Source organism: Maylandia zebra, linkage group LG2 (genome assembly GCF_041146795.1).
Source record: "Maylandia zebra isolate NMK-2024a linkage group LG2, Mzebra_GT3a, whole genome shotgun sequence".
Taxonomy (NCBI): Eukaryota; Metazoa; Chordata; class Actinopteri; order Cichliformes; family Cichlidae; genus Maylandia; species Maylandia zebra.
In genome coordinates this window covers 36,504,370-36,524,682 of record NC_135168.1, presented here as the reverse complement: position 1 = coordinate 36,524,682, position 20,313 = coordinate 36,504,370, and the positions used below count along the sequence as shown (strand labels likewise).

Below are 20,313 nucleotides of genomic sequence, written 5' to 3'. Positions count from 1 at the left end.
AGATTAGCGAAGGGTCACACCGTGTTTTACATCTGACGGCGCCCGGGCCCGTGCGACACCTCCAGCAATCCAAAATTGCCTCCCCTCCCGCCGCCCCATCCAACCCCACCAACCCGCTCACCCCTCTCCAAGGCCACAGCGGTTGAGCGGGGGCCAAATGCAAAATGCATGAGGGTTTGGCTTCCTCATCTGTTCAATTTCCTAACTATCAGCTTGAGAGATTGCCTGGTTTGATGTGCTATCGCCACCAAATTATCTTTCAAATGGGAAAAGACCACTCCTTGCAGATGGAAGGGGAGGAGGCGGGGAGAAAAAAAAATCTTCCAATCACATCTCTGTCAAGTCTTTCCAGGCCTGTAATTTTACAGCAGGTGGGCCGGGACTAATAGTTTTGTACATTTTGACCTTTTGACCAGTAAATTAATTTGATTTTAGTTGTCTTTTAAAGGTTAGGCCCGAGGCTGCTCTTTATTGCTTTGTTTCCCTCACCATTGATTGAGCGCTGCTTACGCCCGCACCCCGGATTAAATGGTTATAGCTGCTCGCAACGTTGTGTTGACAGGGCAAAGAAAACAGTCGTGTTTATCGGCTCTATTTGTGTTGCTCCTCGGCTGACCTTGTAAGAAACATTTTCTGCCTCCTGCTGATTCAGTCCAATGTTTTCTCGGTTTCGCCGCGAAAAAAAGAGAAAAAAAACAACAGCCCAGGCCAATATGAAGAATCGTCTTCTGCGTATTGTCTGCTTTGAAGAGGAGCAGTTATTTAATTAATCACATACACAAGCTGCAGTAACACTGTTGAACATGATTAATTATTTTCTTCTGCCTTTACAGAGAAACCCATTGTGATTTCTAAAAAGGCAGCACCACCTCCGTGGATGTGTTTTGATAATATAATGTGATTGAAGCAGCAGAGCAAAGGAGGGGGATAAAGAGAAACAGCTTGGGAAAAAAAAAAGAAAAAAAAAAGCTAATGCCAGAATAAACAGTTTGGGAAACCCGGCGTGCTGAATGCCATGTGATGAAGTGTACACAGGGAGGGCTCGCAGATTTCTCTATGCAGCAACCTGTTTACATTTCGCAAATTAAAAGTTAACAGTTCTAATTAGCATGCGCACTTAACACTTAATTTTGCCTTGTGTTTGATTGCAAACAGTTTGTTTTGATTCATTTAGCGCTCCAAGTGTTGGCTAATATCCCAGGTCACGACAAAACACACGGCGCAAATGTGACCGTGCTTTCTCTCTTTGTGTGCGTGACTGTGCATGTGTGTGTGTGTGTGTTTGTGTGTTTTTCAGCCTGTCTTCCAATGTGGTGGCTCATTTATGAAAATGATATGTATAAAATGTATAATAAAATATTGTTGTTTTATATCCCCCTCAGCTCCAGCCATTCAAACATAAAGAAAAGAAATAAATAAATAACCTCTTTCTTTATGCAGGTCATAACTAACACTTGCTGTGCATGTCCCTGTTTCCAGAGAGCAGATATAGCCATTGCACCTCTCACCATTACACTGGTGCGAGAAGAGGTGATAGACTTTTCCAAGCCATTTATGAGCTTGGGCATCTCCATTATGATAAAGAAGCCGCAAAAGTCCAAGCCCGGTGTTTTTTCCTTCCTGGACCCTCTGGCCTATGAAATCTGGATGTGTATAGTGTTTGCCTATATCGGGGTGAGCGTGGTCCTGTTCCTGGTCAGTCGGTTTAGTCCTTATGAGTGGAACCTCGAGGAACAGGATGAGACCAAAGACCCTCAGACTCCCCCCGATCCTCCCAATGACTTTGGCATCTTCAATTCTCTCTGGTTCTCGCTGGGCGCCTTCATGCAGCAGGGCTGTGACATCTCCCCCAGGTGGGTCAGCTCCAGTAGACACAAGGAGTGGACAGCAGATGAAAATAGAAAAACAAATCTGATGACTACATGAAATCTTAATTTTCTGTTCTTCTCCTTTTAGGTGTTCATTGCTCGTGCTAATTTTGCATTCGTTGCAGCTATCATACAGTGGGGCAAAAAAGTATTTAGTCAGCCACCGATTGTGCAAGTTCCCCCACTTAAAATGATGACAGAGGTCAGTAATTTGCACCAGAGGTACACTTCAACTGTGAGAGACAGAATGTGAAAAAAAAATCCATGAATCCAGATGGTAGGATTTGTAAAGAATTTATTCGTAAATTAGGGTGGAAAATAAGTATTTGGTCACCTCAAACAAGGAAAATCTCTGGCTCTCACAGACCTGTAACGTCTTCTGTAAGAAACTTTTCTGTCCCCCACTCGTTACCTGTATGAATGGCACCTGTTTGAACTCATCATCTGTATAAAAGACACCTGTCCACAGCCTCAAACAGTCAGACTCCAAACTCCGCCATGGCCAAGACCAAAGAGCTTTCGAAGGACACCAGGAAAAGTATTGTAGACCTGCACCAGACTGGGAAGAGTGAATCTACAATAGGCAAGCAGCTTGGTGTGAAAAAATCAACTGTGGGAGCAATCATCAGAAAATGGAAGACATACAAGACCACTGATAATCTCCCTCGATCTGGGGCTCCACGCAAGATCTCATCCCGTGGGGTCAAAATGATCATGAGAACGGTGAGCAAAGATCCCAGAACCACACAGGGGGACCTGGTGAATGACCTGCAGAGAGCTGGGACCAAAGTAACAAAGGTCACCATCAGTAACACACTACAACGGCAGGGAATCAAATCCCGCAGTGCCAGACGTGTTCCGCTGCTGAAGCCAGTGCATGTCCAGGCCCGTCTGAAGTTTGCCAGAGAGCACATTGATGATACAGCAGAGGATTGGGAGAATGTCATGTGGTCAGATGAAACCAAAGTAGAACTTTTTGATATAAACTCAACTCGTCGTGTTTGGAGGAAGAAGAATACTGAGTTGCATCCCAAGAACACCATACCTACTGTGAAGCATGGGGGTGGAAACATCATGCTATGGGGCTGTTTTTCTGCCAAGGGGACAGGACGACTGATCCGTGTTAAGGACAGAATGAATGGGGCCATGTATCGTGAGATTTTGAGCCAAAACCTCCTTCCATCAGTGAGAACTTTGAAGATGAAACGAGGCTGGGTCTTCCAACATGACAATGATCCAAAACACACCGCCTGGGCAACAAAGGAGTGGCTCCGTAAGAAGCATTTGAAAGTCCTGGAGTGGCCTAGCCAGTCTCCAGACCTCAACCCCATAGAAAATCTGTGGCGGGAGTTGAAAGTCCGTGTTGCTCGGCGACAGCCCCATAATATTACTGCTCTCGAGAAGATCTGCATGGAGGAATGGGCCAAAATACCAGCTACTGTGTGTGCAAACCTGGTAAAGACCTATAGTAAACGTTTGACCTCTGTTATTGCCAACAAAGGTTATGTTACAAAGTATTGAGTTGTATTTCTGTTATTGACCAAATACTTATTTTCCACCCTGATTTACGAATATATTCTTTACAAATCCTACCATGTGGATTCATGGATTTTTTTTTCACATTCTGTCTCTCACAGTTGAAGTGTACCTCTGGTGCAAATTACTGACCTCTGTCATCATTTTAGGTGGGGGAACTTGCACAATCGGTGGCTGACTAAATACTTTTTTGCCCCACTGTATATGCAATGTCAGTGTCAGTGAGCGTACGATGAAATATTTATCACCATAGTAGACAGATCAATACGTTCCACAGGCTGTGAAATGACTTTTGAACCCTGATTGTTTCACAAGCAAATAAAGACTTGGATTGGAGTACATTTAAACAACTTGCCTTTACTTGTTCCGTGGAAATGTGCTGTTTCAGAGTGCTGATGCAGCACCAGGTTGCCGTTAATGATTTACATGGAAATTCTGATGACTGATGCAATTAGGTACATTAAACACAACTGGCAGATCTTAGCTGGTTGATGGCCACCACATGCCACCGTGTAATTACATCCCGTGTTTCCCTGTCGTCAACCCCTCTCTCGCAGGTCTCTGTCAGGCCGAATTGTTGGCGGTGTGTGGTGGTTCTTCACCCTCATCATCATCTCCTCCTACACAGCCAACCTGGCTGCCTTCTTGACAGTTGAAAGAATGGTCTCTCCTATAGAAAGTGCCGAAGATCTGGCAAAGCAGACAGAGATAGCATATGGCACTTTGGACTCAGGCTCCACTAAAGAGTTCTTTAGGGTGAGTAGTGTCAAGAAACTGCTTTATGCACGCATACACACACACAGCACAACACTAATCAGCCAGCGGCTCCTTTTTCTTTCAGCTCAAATGGCAAATAATGCATTTGGTTTAAATATTTTGCACTCAGGCGTTCTGAATCATAAAAAACTGCTCTGTGCAATGTCCTTGATCAACTCCTCCTTGCAACTTTTCCATTTTGTACCTTTAGTGCAGCACTCTTGACCTGCACAAGATTGCTCCAAATGAGGCGTGTTGACACAGAAGCAGTTCTTGAACTCTTATGACACAAACGTGAAATTTATGCAGTACTACTGCAGTGTGCAACCTTGAGGCACGGGGCCTGTCAGCAGAAAGCGTGGTAACAACACGGAAGACTCAGAGGTGATAAAAACAGGAGGCTAATCAAAGTACCCACATCAGACTCAAACTCAGAAGGGTCAGTTCATGAAGTGTAATTAGCTAGCTGGCCATGGCAGGCAAATTGGACCTGATGAAGAAGAGCCCTGTAGGTCAAACAGAGCAGTCTGAAAGACATTTTAGAGGGAATAAGCAATATGTCCGTTGGTGTGAGAGACTAAGCAGGCAATTAGGTTATAAATGAACTAAAATCTGAAGCAAAAGTGTATTAGTCTGCGAAAGGCTACACAGCAGTTAGACAGCGCTCATATCTGAGACAATCAGGCTTCTGATGTGAAACGCAGAGATGGCTAAAGCTCATGGCTGTGGCTACACTAGCAGTCCAGTGTTGAAAAAGCATTAACGAAACAGCACTCAGCCTGTGATGACGAAAAGGCAATATGACAGTCTTTTATCTTACGCTCCCTCATTACTCATCAGCAGGAGAGAAACAATTCATATGTTTCACAGCTGCAGCCTGTTGGCAGAAAGAGCACTTCATTTGTATTACCCCTGGGTTGCGTTGCTCACGACAACAAAATGCAAAGTCAATTCTGTGCTTTTTTTGGGGGGGGGGGGTTAAAACAAAGAAGGGAAAGATAGTGTCTGCACAGCTTAATGTTTAAAACCCTTTTCTTTTTAAGTCTGCAAACTCTGGGGCTGTTTAAAAAAAGGGGGCTGCACTCAACGGTAACATCGCACATTCTAGGACACATGGCGCATGACCGCATCTTTTTTTAATTCTCTATACACCACCTCATAAATCTGTCATCACTTTCCCTTTCGCCAGAGATGCCGCGCAGGTGTGTAAACAGTGTACTATACGCCTTTGTGTCACACACATGACGGATGCCAGTTACAAATTAGCTTTAGAGTCTGACGACGGAGCCACCGAAGGTCTGCTGGTAGGAACTGTCTGAGAAGTGGTCGGGAAGTCTGGAGTTTTCTTGTGTTCTGTATAATGAGCGTCCTAGATACATCCCCGAGTCTTCAAATAGGAAATGACATGTGTGAGCTGCTCTTCCAAGGGACTTTTAATTAAAGCTGTAGAAAGCTGACAAGGAAAAAAACACACTGATTAATCGGAGTTCAAGTTCTATTTCAGATCTGTTTTCAGGAAATACATTCAGGCTTAATTAGACCCATACGGCATCAACCAGCTGGAAATTTTAAATCAAGTCCAAATTTTCAAACAAGACATATGTCATCATCTCTGACATTGCTGGCCTTGAATTTTTCATGATTTCACCTGGTTTATTTTCCAGAGCTCCCCGACAAAGAGGAACAGTGCTGCAAAACATATTTATTACCTTTTTAGTACAAAGAAATACATAAAAAAGAATATTGCTTGTGGTAATAAGCTACCAAGCTCTCTAACTCCTGTGTGGATTTTAATGTATTAATATTAGTTGAATTATCCCATTATCTACTGGAGTTCAGACATTCCTCCAAGGCTGTTTTCCTCTGTGCCTGATAAATTGACACAGCTGACAGTGTGGCAATATTGCCATCGCTGTGTACACCTATGACAGAAATTTTAGAAAAGCTGCAGAGGAATTTTCAAAGAGCGGTGTCAGAGTCTGCTGATTCTGCTGCCCACAACAAGCTAGGACAGCTGGCCTGGGAGTCCGCTGACGTGCCCAGCGGAAGCCTGACTGGCTCTAGGCGCTTGGCACCGCCTCTGCCCGTTCTTGGCTCGTCTTCCCAAGACTACCCTGCTTGTTTGGGCACCCTTCTCTCCTCGGTCCTCTGTCTTCAGCCCGTCTGCTGCATTACCTTGAGACAGTGGCGGGATAGCTTCAAGCTTTGTAATGCTCTTCCTCAACACAGCAGCTGTCATGCTCTACTGCACTGCTGTGGTTTGTTTCATCATTTGAATTCCTGTCATGGATCTTTTCATGCAGCCAGTTGAATATTTGGGTTTTGGATGATTAGAAAATGATGAGTTGTACCAGCGAGGCCATGTTTATCCTCTTGATGAGGTTTTATTCCATCAGAAAGGCTTGGCTCGGTTACATTTCCAAATGTACATGGAGGCAGAAGCTGGATCATAATAACGGCCGGGATGATAAAATGAGCTGATGTGGCTGTTTAATTATGTGTAAAGACTGGGGTGAGACCATCAAAGACAACCACACTGCTGTCCCTTCATGCACCTCATTTAACAGTGTAATAATGAAAGAATGATAATTGCACAGAGAAATGAGAGTGCAGCATTGTTTTCTATTGTCCTCATAAGACTGCACATTACCCGCAAGCCTCAAGAGCGAACATCATGCATCTTACTGATCAGCAGGTGTGTTGGAGATGAGAGCAGCAGCTTGAGTGCAGTCACCAATGCATTTTACTAAGCATGAAAATCAATTTCACGTCTCAGCTACTGTGGTACAGACACGGTGGCTTCAGCAGGGTCCAACGCAATGTTTAATAAGCAGCTTTTCTTTTTTTATGCAGAGTAGACCTGCATTAGGGCACGGTAGCACGAAGAAGAGCAGTCAAGGAGATTTATGCAAGAAATTCTTAGGTTGCCCTGCAGTCATATGCAGCGCATTGTAACACAACTCCCCGAGCTCTTGTCACTTTGTGTTTCAGTACAGTGCCGGGTAAAGGGGTGGCTCCTATAAAGATTAGAGGCTGTTTGCATAAAAGGGAAAGCTGACAAAAGTGTCTAGCGCAAGATAGGCATAACCTCTGAGGAAAAACACCATACTCTGAGGGCCCAGGCGAACTTTAGATCAGCGGCAACAGCGGGCGCGAGAGCGGTTATTGGAGTCCAGCAACGAGCATCAAAGACGAGCAATTGGTATTCAGGGTGTAGCATGTGGCACTTCAATGACAAAGTACACCCCCAGAGCCTCAACTTTCATCTCTGCATACTTGAGATACAGGTAGTCCTGGCACACAGGATATTGGAGGAAAGTGGTGATGTCTACAAACAAAACGGAAGTGAAGTAAAGTCGAATGAAATGTAGTGGCGGTGTGTTTGGAGATGGCCTTTAAGATACACAAGCAGTGGAGCGTATGTAGGGGAGGCTATAATGAAAGCAGCCGGCCACGCCGAAGGAAGAATAAAAAACAGGTTGCGGTTCGAAGGGCAGTGGACAGCATCCTGGAAACGCTGCGTAATTCCAAATCAATACAGATTAAGCGGTTATTTAGAACAGAGAGGTCAGTTTCTTTGACTTTGAACTTTAAATACGTGTTTCTCCTTGAACAATTTAATGACATTATTAGCAATATTGCAATAATAGAATCTTCAGCTGATTTCAAGGAGAAGTGATCTTCAAAATACAGAAATGTAAACCTTCTTCACCTTTGTTTTCTCTTCCTCTGCATCACAGAAGACTTTAAAGACTGTTTTCAGGCCAATAAGCATTCTCTAGATTGCAAAGAGATACTTGCAGGGTAACCTGATTAGTCTCAGAGGAAAATCTTTTGTATCTAAAGTAGTTTAAGGTGAATAGTTGGTAATGGCAGAAAAAAAAAATCTTCGTTTAAAGTTTTAACATAACTTTTCTGCAACTTCTTTTGTACTCGAAAATCCAAGACTTGTGTAAATCCAAATAAGACCATGTTTCACTAACTTCTGCAACTCGACTCAACTGCAATCTCAGTGAAACGTGTTTCTTTTTAAGCAGCCATTGTTTGAAAAAAAAAAAACGACCATATTCTTGGGGATTTTGTATTCTACAATCAATGACCACTCTCTTCACTCACCTCCTTTCACTCTCTGTGTGTTTATACACCACTCTGCATTTAATCATTAGTTATTATTAATCTCTGGCTCTCTTCCACAGCGTGTCTTTTGTCCTGTCTTCCTCCCCTTCACCACCAACCAGTCACGGCAGAAGGCCAGTCATCCATGAGCTGATTGTGCCGGATGTTTCTTCCTGTTAAAAGGGAGTTTTTCCTTCCCACTGACGCCAAAAGCTTGTTGATAGGGGGTTGTCTGATTGTTGGGGTTTTCATGAATCTATTATTGTAGGGTCTTTACCTTACAATATAAAGCAACCTGATGAATGTAAAAACAAAGAATTAATTTTTTTACCTGATTTTTGTTTCTCAGAGAAATGAGATCCACATATAAGGACATTTGTTTTAAATGTCGATAGAACAGCGGCAGTATAATGTCCTCGTATCTGGATATCAGGCCCTTGTAGAGCAAAATGTACTATTTTGGTCTAGACATCCCAAAATGTGATGTCCACATACGTGGACGCCAGGGCCCTATTTCAGGAAGCCGGTTTAGAAAACTCAGAGTGAAAAACGATACTCAGGGTTGAGTAACCCCGAACTGTCCAACTCGGAATATTCGGTTTCAGAAAGGCTGATAACAATTAGTTCAATCAACGCGGAGTTGCTTTAACCCCAAATTAAGCGCGCGCACGAGGATACATAAAGCCCTGATTAGTGGAGCACAGATTAAGCGAGTCACCATGGAGACGGAGGGAAAGAAGGCGCGGTCAATGTATTTTACAGCGCTTGAGGCCGAAATTCTGATGGCAGTATATGCCGATAACATGCAAATTTTGCAGAAAAAAAGTAACACAGCCTCAGCTGCAAAAGAAAGGGAGCATGCATGGCAAAACATAGCCGACAGAGTCAATGCGTGAGTGTTAATTTAAACATTGATCTAGGGATTTCCACCCATTTAACACGTTATTTTATTATATTTTATTTTATTTTTTATTTCATACATTTTATTTTGTGATGTGATGTGAGTGCAGGTGCAACCCAACAGGCCCCAAACGTTCCTGGCAGCAAGTAAAAATGAAATATAAAAATATAGTCCAAACAGGTAAGGTGTAATTGTATTATGAGCCATAGTGTCTGTTTGTCCGATGTAAATCAATTGCAGTTAGAGGCTACATTAATTTCCCCTCTGTAAGCACTTATTGAAATTATCTGAGCATTACAAGTACATATTTGCTTACTCTGTATGCTCAAATGTGACGCGTTATGGCCACTAAAAAAAAAGCGGAGGCCCGAAAAACAGGTGGGGGTCCTCCACCACCACCACTCACAGAGCCTGGCCACTTGGCTTCCACATTTGTGATAATGTTGGCAGCATCACATATGATCTTCACAGTGCAGATAACACAAATTAGCATCCATTACTAATAATGAAATAATTTGTTAGTTTGAAATGCTACAGGGAACTATGTACCTGTACATTAATGCTGTGGAAAGACTTCCTGTTCACATAGTCTCCTTCATTTACTGAAGGAGCAATGATTGGAATGTGAGTGCCATCTATACAGCCAATCACGCCTGGGAACCCTGAAAATAAATGTAAAATTTAAGTAGTAGTTCAAGTATCACCACATCATGAATTAAGTTTTGTTCATCCTGCTACCTGCAATTTTGTGGCATCCCTCTTTGATAAATCTTGTGGGTCTATGACCGGGGAACACCACAAACGAGTACAGGAGACGTTTCAGTGCAACTGTAACATTCCTGACTGCCCGACAGACGGTAGCCTTGGAAACGTGCTCAGCGTCACCAATATTATACAGAAAGCTCCTGTTTGCAAAAAACCGAAGTGCGATACAAATAATATGTACAGAACTGAGAGGATGTCCACGATGTGTCACATGAGCAATATTAGGCCTGAGGATGTTATTCAAATAAATTGTAGATTGTGCTGAAAAACGGTAACGTTCACACAGGAAATCATCAGGAAATGATAAAATGTCCAAACGCGCTCTAATCACTCTCTCCCGGCGGAGAGCTCTGCGGAGAATTTGGGCTTCAACATCTACTGGCTCTTCAAGGAAGGGACACGCCATGTCTGACACTTCCTACAGTCAGGTTTCCGACAAAGAGGCGGAGAACGTCAGGGTTAGTTGAAGTAAACCTGCTAGGGGGCAGGTTAGCTTCACGGAGTGTGTCGTCATAGTAACTCACTCAGAATTAATCTAAACTCGCTTTGTGAAACCGAAAACCCAGCGTTTTCGTTAACTCAGGGTATACTTACTCAGAGTTTGCACTAAACCGGCTTCCTGAAATAGGGCCCAGGTCCTAGGAGGTTAAAAACACAAAACAAAAAAACTACAATAAAACTCACTTTTATCCCAATTTATATTTGAAATCTGGTTCTTATGTCAGTTTCCATTAAGGCAACGACAGCGATACTTCCATTCAAGCATTAATGATGCCGACCAACATTTACTGGCTGGATACCCTTTTAATTAAATATCTTCTCTTATATTGCGACACAATATCTTTGCATATGAGTCATTTACTAGCAACTATAGTGTTTTAATGTTAACATCCTACTGGGAAAATGCAATCCATAAACTGTGAACCCACTGCAGTTATTGGAGACTCACAAACAGAGCCAAATGAACCAACGTTTTTCCCCTGACTGTGTTTTACTCGAGGAAAGTCCTGCTCTTTTTATTCCTCCTCTTAGGTCGGGAGGCTTAAATAACAGACCGGAGCCTGTCTTTATGCAGGAAACTCGCAGTTTCAGACAGACTTGCAGGAAAACCACCTACACAGATGATGTAACAATGTCGCCTAGGTAGGCAGATAGGTAAGTAGGAAGGAGAGTAGGCTGAGACTCACTATTTAGGTACTTTGTTATAAAGATAGCAACACTGTGCTTGATCTTAGTAATTTAAAAGACATCTAGAGAAGGAGGGTTGTGACATTTGCATGATAGCGAACACAGAGCCATGCAACACAGGCATCACAGCCATTCCCTGTCAAATCGTGGGAATCTCATTTAGGACACAGCAGTATATTCTAACAGGGCCATTATATAGTGTAAAGGAGTGGCAAGTGTATAAATCTGTATTTATGGCCGTATTTAACTGCTCAACAAATTGTCTGTTCATTGATTATGGACTTTTACAGTCATTATTCCCTAATTGAATTTTAAATGACCACCATAGATGGGAATGTGAATGATTACATTGTAAGGGAGTAGGCTCTTAGTGGCGTGTTCTTGTGGGTGTACTGTACGTGGCATTGTGCACCAGCATTCAATAATCAAACGTCCCTCCTTCCCTGCTGGGCTCTCTCACTGAGTCTTATTTTCTCTCTCTCTATCTTGTCTAAGCGTCTCAGTGGTGACTTTAGCAGAAGCAGTGAAACCAGCCTATTTAGGTTTCGGCCGCACTTGGTCCCTACTCCCCGTCCTGCTATTGATGAATTGACTTCATAAAGCACTGAGGCAGCACACTCTGTCGTCAGTAATCAATGCCCAGATCCATTCTTTTCTCTTCATTCTAGGAGGCGTCTGGAGCTTTCCCACCACTGAACAGATGAGCCCCGTGCCTTTGGGGAAATGTCCTCCAAAAACTAGCGTCCTCTTCACGCTGTCTGACACATGCAAACTGAAGTCATTGAATGTGGCTGTTGTCAAATATAGCACATCTAACTCTCCTTAGCCTCATCTGTTGTATTTGAATTAAAGCAGATCAGCTATCGTTACAGCTTGAATTCCTTTTCATCTGAGCTCTGAACATTTTTCATGCAGGCTTTTTAATTTGTGTTATGCTGCTGTCTCATTTCATTCTCACCCTTCGCCCGGTTAGACTGTGACAGATGCCAGCAAACAAATTGTATATGATTACATAAAGCAAGTAAAAGCACTTTTGTTGGTCAAGGTTAATGCTTTTGTTTATTAACAGAAATGCATCAGAGATGGATTTGCTCTAGTTACAGGGGGCTTTTTACCAATTCATGTGCCTGTGCTCTGGTCAGTATGTTTGGGCGCATAAAGCCACAGGTGTCAGCACGTTAACTTAACTGTATGACAATTGTGCCCATTGTTTTTTTTTTTTAATTAAGCATGCTAAATATATAAAATATCAAAGGTAAAACACTTTTTGTACAGCAAGCTGTCATGTTCCTGTGAGGATCATGAGAGGATTGTTTTCACAGACAGGCACCAGGTTATATCAGGGTATATCATTGTCCCTGGCAGGTCCCTGAGGTCCTGTAACTAGGGCCTGCTGTTGGTACCCTAGACTAAGCTGAAAAAAAGGAGACAGAGTTTTCTGTTCAGTGGCCACCAGACTGTGGAACTGTCTTCTTTATGATTTTAAATCAGTGGTCTCTTTTAAAAGCCAGTTAAAAACACATCTTTTAAAATCTGATTTCTATTAATTTCTCTTGATTTGTTTGTATTATATGTTGTTGGCTGTTGTGAAGCTGTCATAAGATAAGATAAGATAAGATAACCTTTATTAGTCCCACGCGTGGGAAATTTGTTTTGTCACAGCAGGAAGTGGACAGTGCAAAAGTTATGACGCAAAAATTAGAATACAGTAAGAATAAATACAGTACACAGCTGTACAGAATAGAATAAAATAATATACTATATACAGTAGAATAAAATAGAATAAAAATATACAATAAGATAAAAATAGAATACGAATGCTATATACAACTGAGTAAAAATACAACGATGCCAGAAAAGATTATTGCACTTAGTGTTATTGCACATGTGTGGATGTGTGTGTTTGTTCAGTTAAAGTCTTTGTTGTGGAGTCTGACAGCAGTGGGGAGGAAAGACCTGCGAAATCTCTCCGTCCCACACCGTGGGTGCCGCAGTCTCCCACTGAAGGAGCTGCTCAGTGCTGTCACAGTCTGCTGCATGGGGTGGGAGACGTTGTCCAACAGGGATGACAGCTTAGCCGCCATTCTCCTGTCACTCACCACCTCCACTGGGTCCAGAGGGCATCCTAGAACAGAGCTGGCCCTTCGGATCACCCTGTTCAGTCTCTTCCTGTCCCCAGCAGAGATGCTGCCGCCCCAGCAGACCACACCATAAAAGATAGCAGAAGCCACCACAGAGTCATAGAAGGTCTTCAGGAGTGGGCCCTCCACCCCAAACGACCTGAGTCTCCGCAGCAGGTACAGCCTGCTCTGCCCTTTCCTGCAGAGGGCGTCTGAGTTATGAGTCCAGTCCAGTCTGTTGTTCAGATGAACACCAAGGTACCTGTAGCTGTCCACAGCCTCAATGTCCATACCCTGGATGTTCAGTGGTTGCAGTGGAGAATGCTTGTGCCTGCGGAAGTCTACCACCAGCTCCTTGGTTTTACTGGCGTTGATCTGGAGGTAGTTCAGCTGGCACCAGTCCACAAAGTCTTGAGTCAGTCCTCTGTACTCCTTGTCGTCCCCATCAGTGATGAGGCCGACTATTGCAGAGTCATCAGAGAACTTCTGCAGGAAGCACTGGGTGGAATTGTGGGAGAAGTCTGCAGTGTAGATGGTGAAGAGGAACGGAGCCAGAACCGTTCCCTGTGGGGCCCCCGTACTGCAGACGACCCTGTCCGACACACAGCCCTGAGTCCTCACATACTGTGGTCGGTCGGTGAGGTAGTCCAAAATCCAGGTAGTGAGGTGATGGTCCACTCCAGAGTTCTCCAGCTTGTCCTTCAGAACCGAGGGAAGAATAGTGTTGAAGGCACTGGAGAAATCAAAGAACATGATTCTCACAGTGCTTCCAGCGGTCTCCAGGTGAGCGAGGGAACGATGTAGGAGGTGAATGACGGCATCATCCGCGCCAATGCCAGGCTGGTAGGCAAACTGAAGTGGGTCCAGTGATGAGCTTGTTAGGCGCCGAAGCTGAGCCAGGACCAACCGCTCCAGGGTCTTCATCAGGTGGGATGTCAGAGCCACCGGCCTGTAGCTGTTGAGGTCCTTGGGGCGTGAAGTCTTTGGCACTGGTACAACACAGGAGGTTTTCCAGAGCTGTGGGACTCTTCCCAACCTCAGGCTCAGGTTGAAGAGGTGCTCCATCACCCCACACAGTTGGTCCGCGCAGGACCTGACGACCCTCGAGCTGATGCCATCTGGGCCCGCTGCCTTCTTGCCATTAATCCTCCTCAGTTCCCTCCTAACCTGGGTGGTTGAGAGAGACAGGCTGGAGCCTTGTGTTGAGTGTGTATTGGATGCTGTTGTTGGGGGTGGGGGGGAGTGAGCAGGGTGAATAGAGGAGGTGTGAAGTGTCTGAGGTGTCAGAGGTGGAACAGCAGCAGTGGGGGTGGGTGAGTCTGCAGCCGATGTTGTAGACTGTCTCGTGGTTGAATCAAATCTGTTGAAGAAATGATTCAGTTCATTTGCCCACCTCACATCCCTCCCAGGCAGAGAGTTCTGCTGTTTGTGGCCTGAGATGGTTCTGAGGCCTCTCCAGACTTCACCAACGTTGTTTTGCTGAAGCTGGTTCTCCATCTTCTGCCTGTAGCTGTCCTTCCCATTCCTTATCAGTCCCCTCAACTCTCTCTGCACCCTTTTCAACTCCTCTTTGTCTTTGGATTTGAAGGCCCTCCTCTTCTGCTTGAGGACAGCTTTAATTTCTGGGGTAATCCAAGGTTTGTTGTTGGAGAAACACCGTACAGTCCTGGTAGGTACGGTGTTATCCACACAGAAATTAATATAGTCAGTAATGCATGTAGTAAGGCTGTCGATGTCCTCTCCATGGTCGTCACAGATCACCTCCCACACAGTCGACTCAAAACAGTCCTTAAGAGCCTCCTCGCTCTCCTCTGACCATCTCTGCACTGTGCGGGTGGCTGGTGGCACCCTGCGCACTAAGGGCTCATACACAGGGACAAGGTGCACCAGGTTGTGGTCAGATTTGCCCAGTGGAGGGAGAGGTGATGAATTGTATGCCTCTTCAGCATTGGCATACAGTAAGTCCAGTGTTTTATTGTCTCTGGTTGAGCAGGTCACATACTGGGTGAAGGTGGGCAGTGTGGAGTCCAAAGAGGCATGATTGAAGTCCCCTGATATTATGAGAAGGGCTCTCGGAGATTGTGTTTGCAGTCTGCTGACCACTGAGTGGAGAGTGTCACAGGCTGCATCCGCGTTGGCCGAGGGGGGGACATACGCTGTTATTGCGATAACATGCGAGAATTCCCGGGGCAGATAGTACGGACGCATGCTAACGGCTAACAGCTCAATGTCTCTGCTGCAGAGTTGTTCTTTCACAGTGATGTGCCCAGGGTTACACCATCTGTCGTTCACAAAAACTGCCAGTCCCCCTCCTTTCCTCTTACCGCTCTCTCTCGTCCTGTCCGCTCGCAGCATCTGAAATCCCGGTAGTGTCACGCTTGTGTCCGGAGTTAGCGGTGTTAGCCACGACTCCGTTAGCATCATGATGCTACATTGCCGGTACTCCCTCTGTGACCAGGTTAGCGACGTGAGCTCATCCATCTTATTGGGCAAAGATCTTATGTTTCCAATGATTACAGAAGGAAGAGATGGTCGATAACGTCTCCTTCTCGGGCGACGGCGCTCCTTCCCATGATCCTGGGTCTCTGACCCAGCGTTTTCAGTTTACGTTTTGAGTTTCTAATAGTGCTGTCTGCGTTAATCTCATTGAAATAACGCTAACGCCATAACCGCATTAACGCGGCAAATCTCCCTTAGCAAGTTAGCGCGGATCGCCCTGTGCGTGGGGCTGCATGGCTGCGTTAAGGCGGTTAGCTCGTTAGTGCGGTTAGCTCGCTAACGCATTTGCGCAGCCCCATGCACAAGGCGATCCACGCTAACTCACTAAGGAAGATTTGCCGTGTTAAAGCGGTTATGGCGTTAGCGTCATTTTAATGAGATTAACGCTGACGGCACTGGTTCTTAAGTTATCCCTTTAAATATGTTGAGTAATGGGATTATCATTTGGTTACCTTAAGTTTAGTTTAGTTAGGTTTCACTTTGGTCTTCTCTGTTAGTCTGTCATGTTTCTTGGCTTCTTGTCCATGTTGTCAAGTTTGTGTTGTCATGTTGTCGTGGTTCCATCTTCCATCTTCCAGGTATATTTGTATCCACGTGTCCAGGTCAAGTTTCATGTTTAAGATTTTTCCCCAATTAGGTTGTTTATTGTTTATTCTCATCTTTGTTTGCCTTAGTATTTTTCCATCAGCCATATTAAACGGCTCGCCTTTTGTCCTCCTCACATTCATACAGTCTGCTTCGACATACTGTGACAGAAGCACTCTATGATTTTATATTTTGAAAGGTGCTTTATAAATAAAGTTTTACTTACTTACAAGCTTTAATAATAGCAATGCTAATGATGCTAATAGTGCAGGGGAATAACAAAGTCTAAAAACCAGGAAACACTTGGAATATCTAGCTCGGGGCAGAGAAAGGATACACAGCTAGAGGGGATAGCTCAAAAAATGGGCAAGGGAGTACTGGAACAATATATACAAAAGGTAATCACTCCCTCTATACCCACACCCAGTCTTGTTATCTTAATTTACTAACATTATGAATTATTCATTCTTGTTACACTAATGATTTGTGGTATGAAGAAAAAAAAGGCCACAGCAAAGTACGCTATGTTGCCAAAAGTAAATATTCCACTGTCAGCTGTTAGTGGTATTATAACAAAGCAGAAGTGGCTGAATTGCTCCATCACAGAGCAGATGCTGAGGCGCATAGTGCATCCAAACTTCATGTGGCCAAAAAAATTAGCTCAAGGACACTGTGTAGAGAGCTTCATGGAAACTACAGCTCTACACATCCAAGCCTTACAGTGCAAAGCACATTGCCACTCTAGAGCAGTCGAGACTTGCTCCCTGGAGTGACGAATCACGCTTCTCCATCTGGCAATCTGATGGACGAGTCTGGGTTTGGCAGTATCCAGGAGAACAGTACGACTTTTTGGACAATTTCATGTTCCCAACTTTATGGGAACAGTTTGGGGATGCCCCTTTCTGTTTCCTCATCGTGCACCAGTAGACAAAACAAGGTCCATAAAGACATGGATGAGCAAGTTTGGTGTGGAAGTACTTGACTGGCCTGCAAAGAGTTCTGCCCTCAACCTGAAAGAACACCTTTTGGGGTGAATTAGTGCAGAGACTTTGAGCCAGGCCTTCTCGTCCAACATCAGTGTCTGACCCGACTAATGCATTTCTGGACGAATAATAAAAAATTCTGATAAACACACTCTAAAACCTTTCAAGAAACTGTTACAGCTGCAAATATTTGGCCGATATCATTTTAAACCCTGTAGATTAAAAATAAGATGCTTCTCCAGTCCATGTGTGTTTGAAAGCAGATGAGCAAACACTTTTGGCAATATAGTGTATCTCTGGCAGATTTTGGCATTTTCTACGTGCAAATTTATGATTTTTTATTTTTTACTTTTTGCTCTTCCTTTTTCTGGCCTTTGCTTAAAAGAAAGTGTGTTGGCTTTTTTTGTTTGTTTGTTTGTTTTTTAATGTGGGATCCAATCTTCAGCACTTGGAAAGTATGGCTCATCACTGCTTGGACCAGGATCACACCGGGATGTGTGAAATGCCTATGCCAAAATAAATCCAGCGGCATTGAATAATTTAATTGATGCTTATTATAGATAGTGCCCGACTCCTCCAGATTTTACAGGCTCACTAAGCCTGTCTGCGGGCGCCGGGAAAATGCTCATCCTTGTCACTTTGTGATGGGTTGCCTTGTTGTTCGCTTCTCTCGCTTCGTCTACAGTGCAGAGTCACAGTTGAGATATTTCATTAGCAGTGTTGTTGAAATAAATGAATGTAATAAGTTCTACAAGTTAAATTAGGACCATAAACTCAGGCTCAGCCCACTGAGGCTGAACTTTCAGGAAACAAATCCGAGGCCTGTGCAAATTTTTCAGATAGAATGATCATTACCTGCAATTTACACCCTTTCAATTGTTAAAGATCTTTTTTTGCATAACTGATTTTTCCATTCAGTGAATTTCAAGTGACGTACTTAAAGGGTACATTTTCAGAATGCTGATAAAAGGAATGGATTTTGTAAATTCTTGTACTTCATGATCTCATAAAGGTCTGTCAGCTCTATTCCCTGGAAGTATTTAAAGATATCACACATTTTCATTCCAAGATGTCTATAAATACTTCACGATGCCATTTTTTAAATCGTATGATCACGAAGCACAAAAATATGCCGAAATCCATTGCACATGTGTGATTTTTCAGATTTCTAAGCTACTCCTTTTCTCCCTCTCTTCTCTGCGCAGCGATCCAAAATAGCAGTTTACGAGAAGATGTGGTCGTACATGAAATCCGCTGAGCCCTCTGTGTTTGTTAAGACCACACCCGATGGCGTAGCCCGGGTACGAAAGTCGAAGGGCAAGTTCGCCTTTCTCCTCGAGTCCACCATGAACGAGTACATCGAGCAGCGGAAGCCGTGCGACACCATGAAAGTCGGCGGGAACCTCGACTCGAAAGGCTACGGTGTGGCGACGCCCAAAGGCTCAGCATTAAGGTGGGTGGAATAATATAACAATATCCCCTATGTTGTTATAGTATTCCACCTACCCTGATGTTCCCCTGTTGTCATTCTCTTCTCTTCCTCTCCTTACTTTTTTTTTCTTGTTAATGGACACAGAGGTAACGGTTGTATGCCTTTCATTGCACTTGGATACAAAAGTTAATTAACGATATTTAATGTTGTATTTCTAAAGAGTTGCCGTTTTATAGCAGAGCAGTCAAATCCAGATAATGAGACTAAAGCTAACAATAATTTCATATTTATGTCTCTCCCACTGCTTTTCTCTCTCCTTCGATCTCTCCTTCTGTCCCGTGTGCTGTCCTACCTGACTGTTGTGTTGTCACTTTTAATTTAACAGTTCAATGGTTTTTCAATTTAGCCCTTAAAAGCTGCGCTGTCACTTGTGACGAATGTTAATTGCATGATGTTTGTTGTTGTTACTTTTCTTCTCAATGACAAGTGTCCCCATCCCGCACACTTCAGTTCTAAACTACGTAACCCTTTATGCCACCTTTTTCCAAGATTTAACACTGTCTCTACCTCATACGAGCCTTTCTTATCTCTCTATATTCCTGAAATTCTTAAACAATTTGTCCTTCCCTAGACCATTCTGATTTTAACCGATAGTTTTCTGTGCATAAGCCCCCTGCTTTGACAGTGGTAGCCTCTCTACCATTAACTACTCTCATGATGCTTAGTACGATTATTACCTTGCATTAGATTTCTCACGGACCTGTGCATTTTCTTACAAGTTATGTTTTATCGTTTCAAGAAATGCTGTTAACCTGGCAGTTTTAAAACTGAATGAGCAAGGCCTCTTGGACAAATTGAAAAACAAATGGTGGTACGACAAGGGAGAGTGCGGCAGCGGGGGAGGTGACTCCAAGGTCAGCCTCGATGTCACCACAATCGGGTACCATAGTGCAGAGTAATCGGCAAGGCTGTTGGAACAAACCAACCAGAACCAAACCAACTGTCTGCCCCCAACCAACCTGGTGCTGCCCCAAAGGCAGATTACCAAATTTACCGACAGTCTGACCAGACGGCTTAACGGCTCAGATCAAACTGAGGAGCTCTTGTTTAACCAACAGAAAAATATTTATGGATGCCAAAGGTAAACTTCTACAAGACGAAGAAGAGTACAGAAGAGAGTTAGGACACATGTTTCTGTTTGACAAAGTAGTGTTTACAGGAAAGGACAAATGTGAATGTGTCTGCCCTGCCGCTGTGAAAGGTTGAGCCTTGTTTATTCACCCTTACTCACGTGTGGGACAGATCACCCAGCCTCAAATATTAGGGCTTTATTTAGGCAGCTTTGATGAGTATAGCCAGTTGGTCTAATTCAAGAACAGACTTTGCCAGCGACACTGAACTGAAAAGGCTTTCATTTTAGGTGAGATGAGGTGAGGTGAGGTAAGATTTGCTAATCCTTTAAAATATGGCTTCGCAGTACTTCACCACTGCTGCTTCACTTCTATGACAGTGGACGACAACTTAAAAGCCAGTTCACCTTAATAGCAAACAAATAAAAAACAGA

At 43.8% G+C, this 20,313-nt stretch overlaps 1 protein-coding gene across 6 annotated transcripts in view; it reads left to right on the top strand.

The window, feature by feature from the left end:
• LOC101484089 (glutamate receptor 3) overlaps nucleotides 1-20,313 on the top strand; it is a 101,175-nt gene that overhangs the window by 71,678 nt on the left and 9,184 nt on the right. For 3 of the 6 annotated variants that reach the window (XR_013101438.1, XM_014412114.3, XM_014412115.3), the window contains exons 11-14: nucleotides 1,480-1,853; nucleotides 3,962-4,160; nucleotides 18,523-18,770; nucleotides 19,549-19,663. Coding sequence is in view for 4 of the 6 variants with exons in the window: in XM_014412114.3 (XP_014267600.1) it covers nucleotides 1,480-1,853; nucleotides 3,962-4,160; nucleotides 18,523-18,770; nucleotides 19,549-19,663 (936 nt within the window). In the remaining 2 variants the exon portion in view is untranslated. Of the gene's footprint in view, nucleotides 1-1,479; nucleotides 1,854-3,961; nucleotides 4,161-18,522; nucleotides 18,771-19,134; nucleotides 19,664-20,313 lie in introns of those variants that run through there. The other 3 variants (XR_013101436.1, XM_076891933.1, XM_076891941.1) reach the window with 2 other exon arrangements.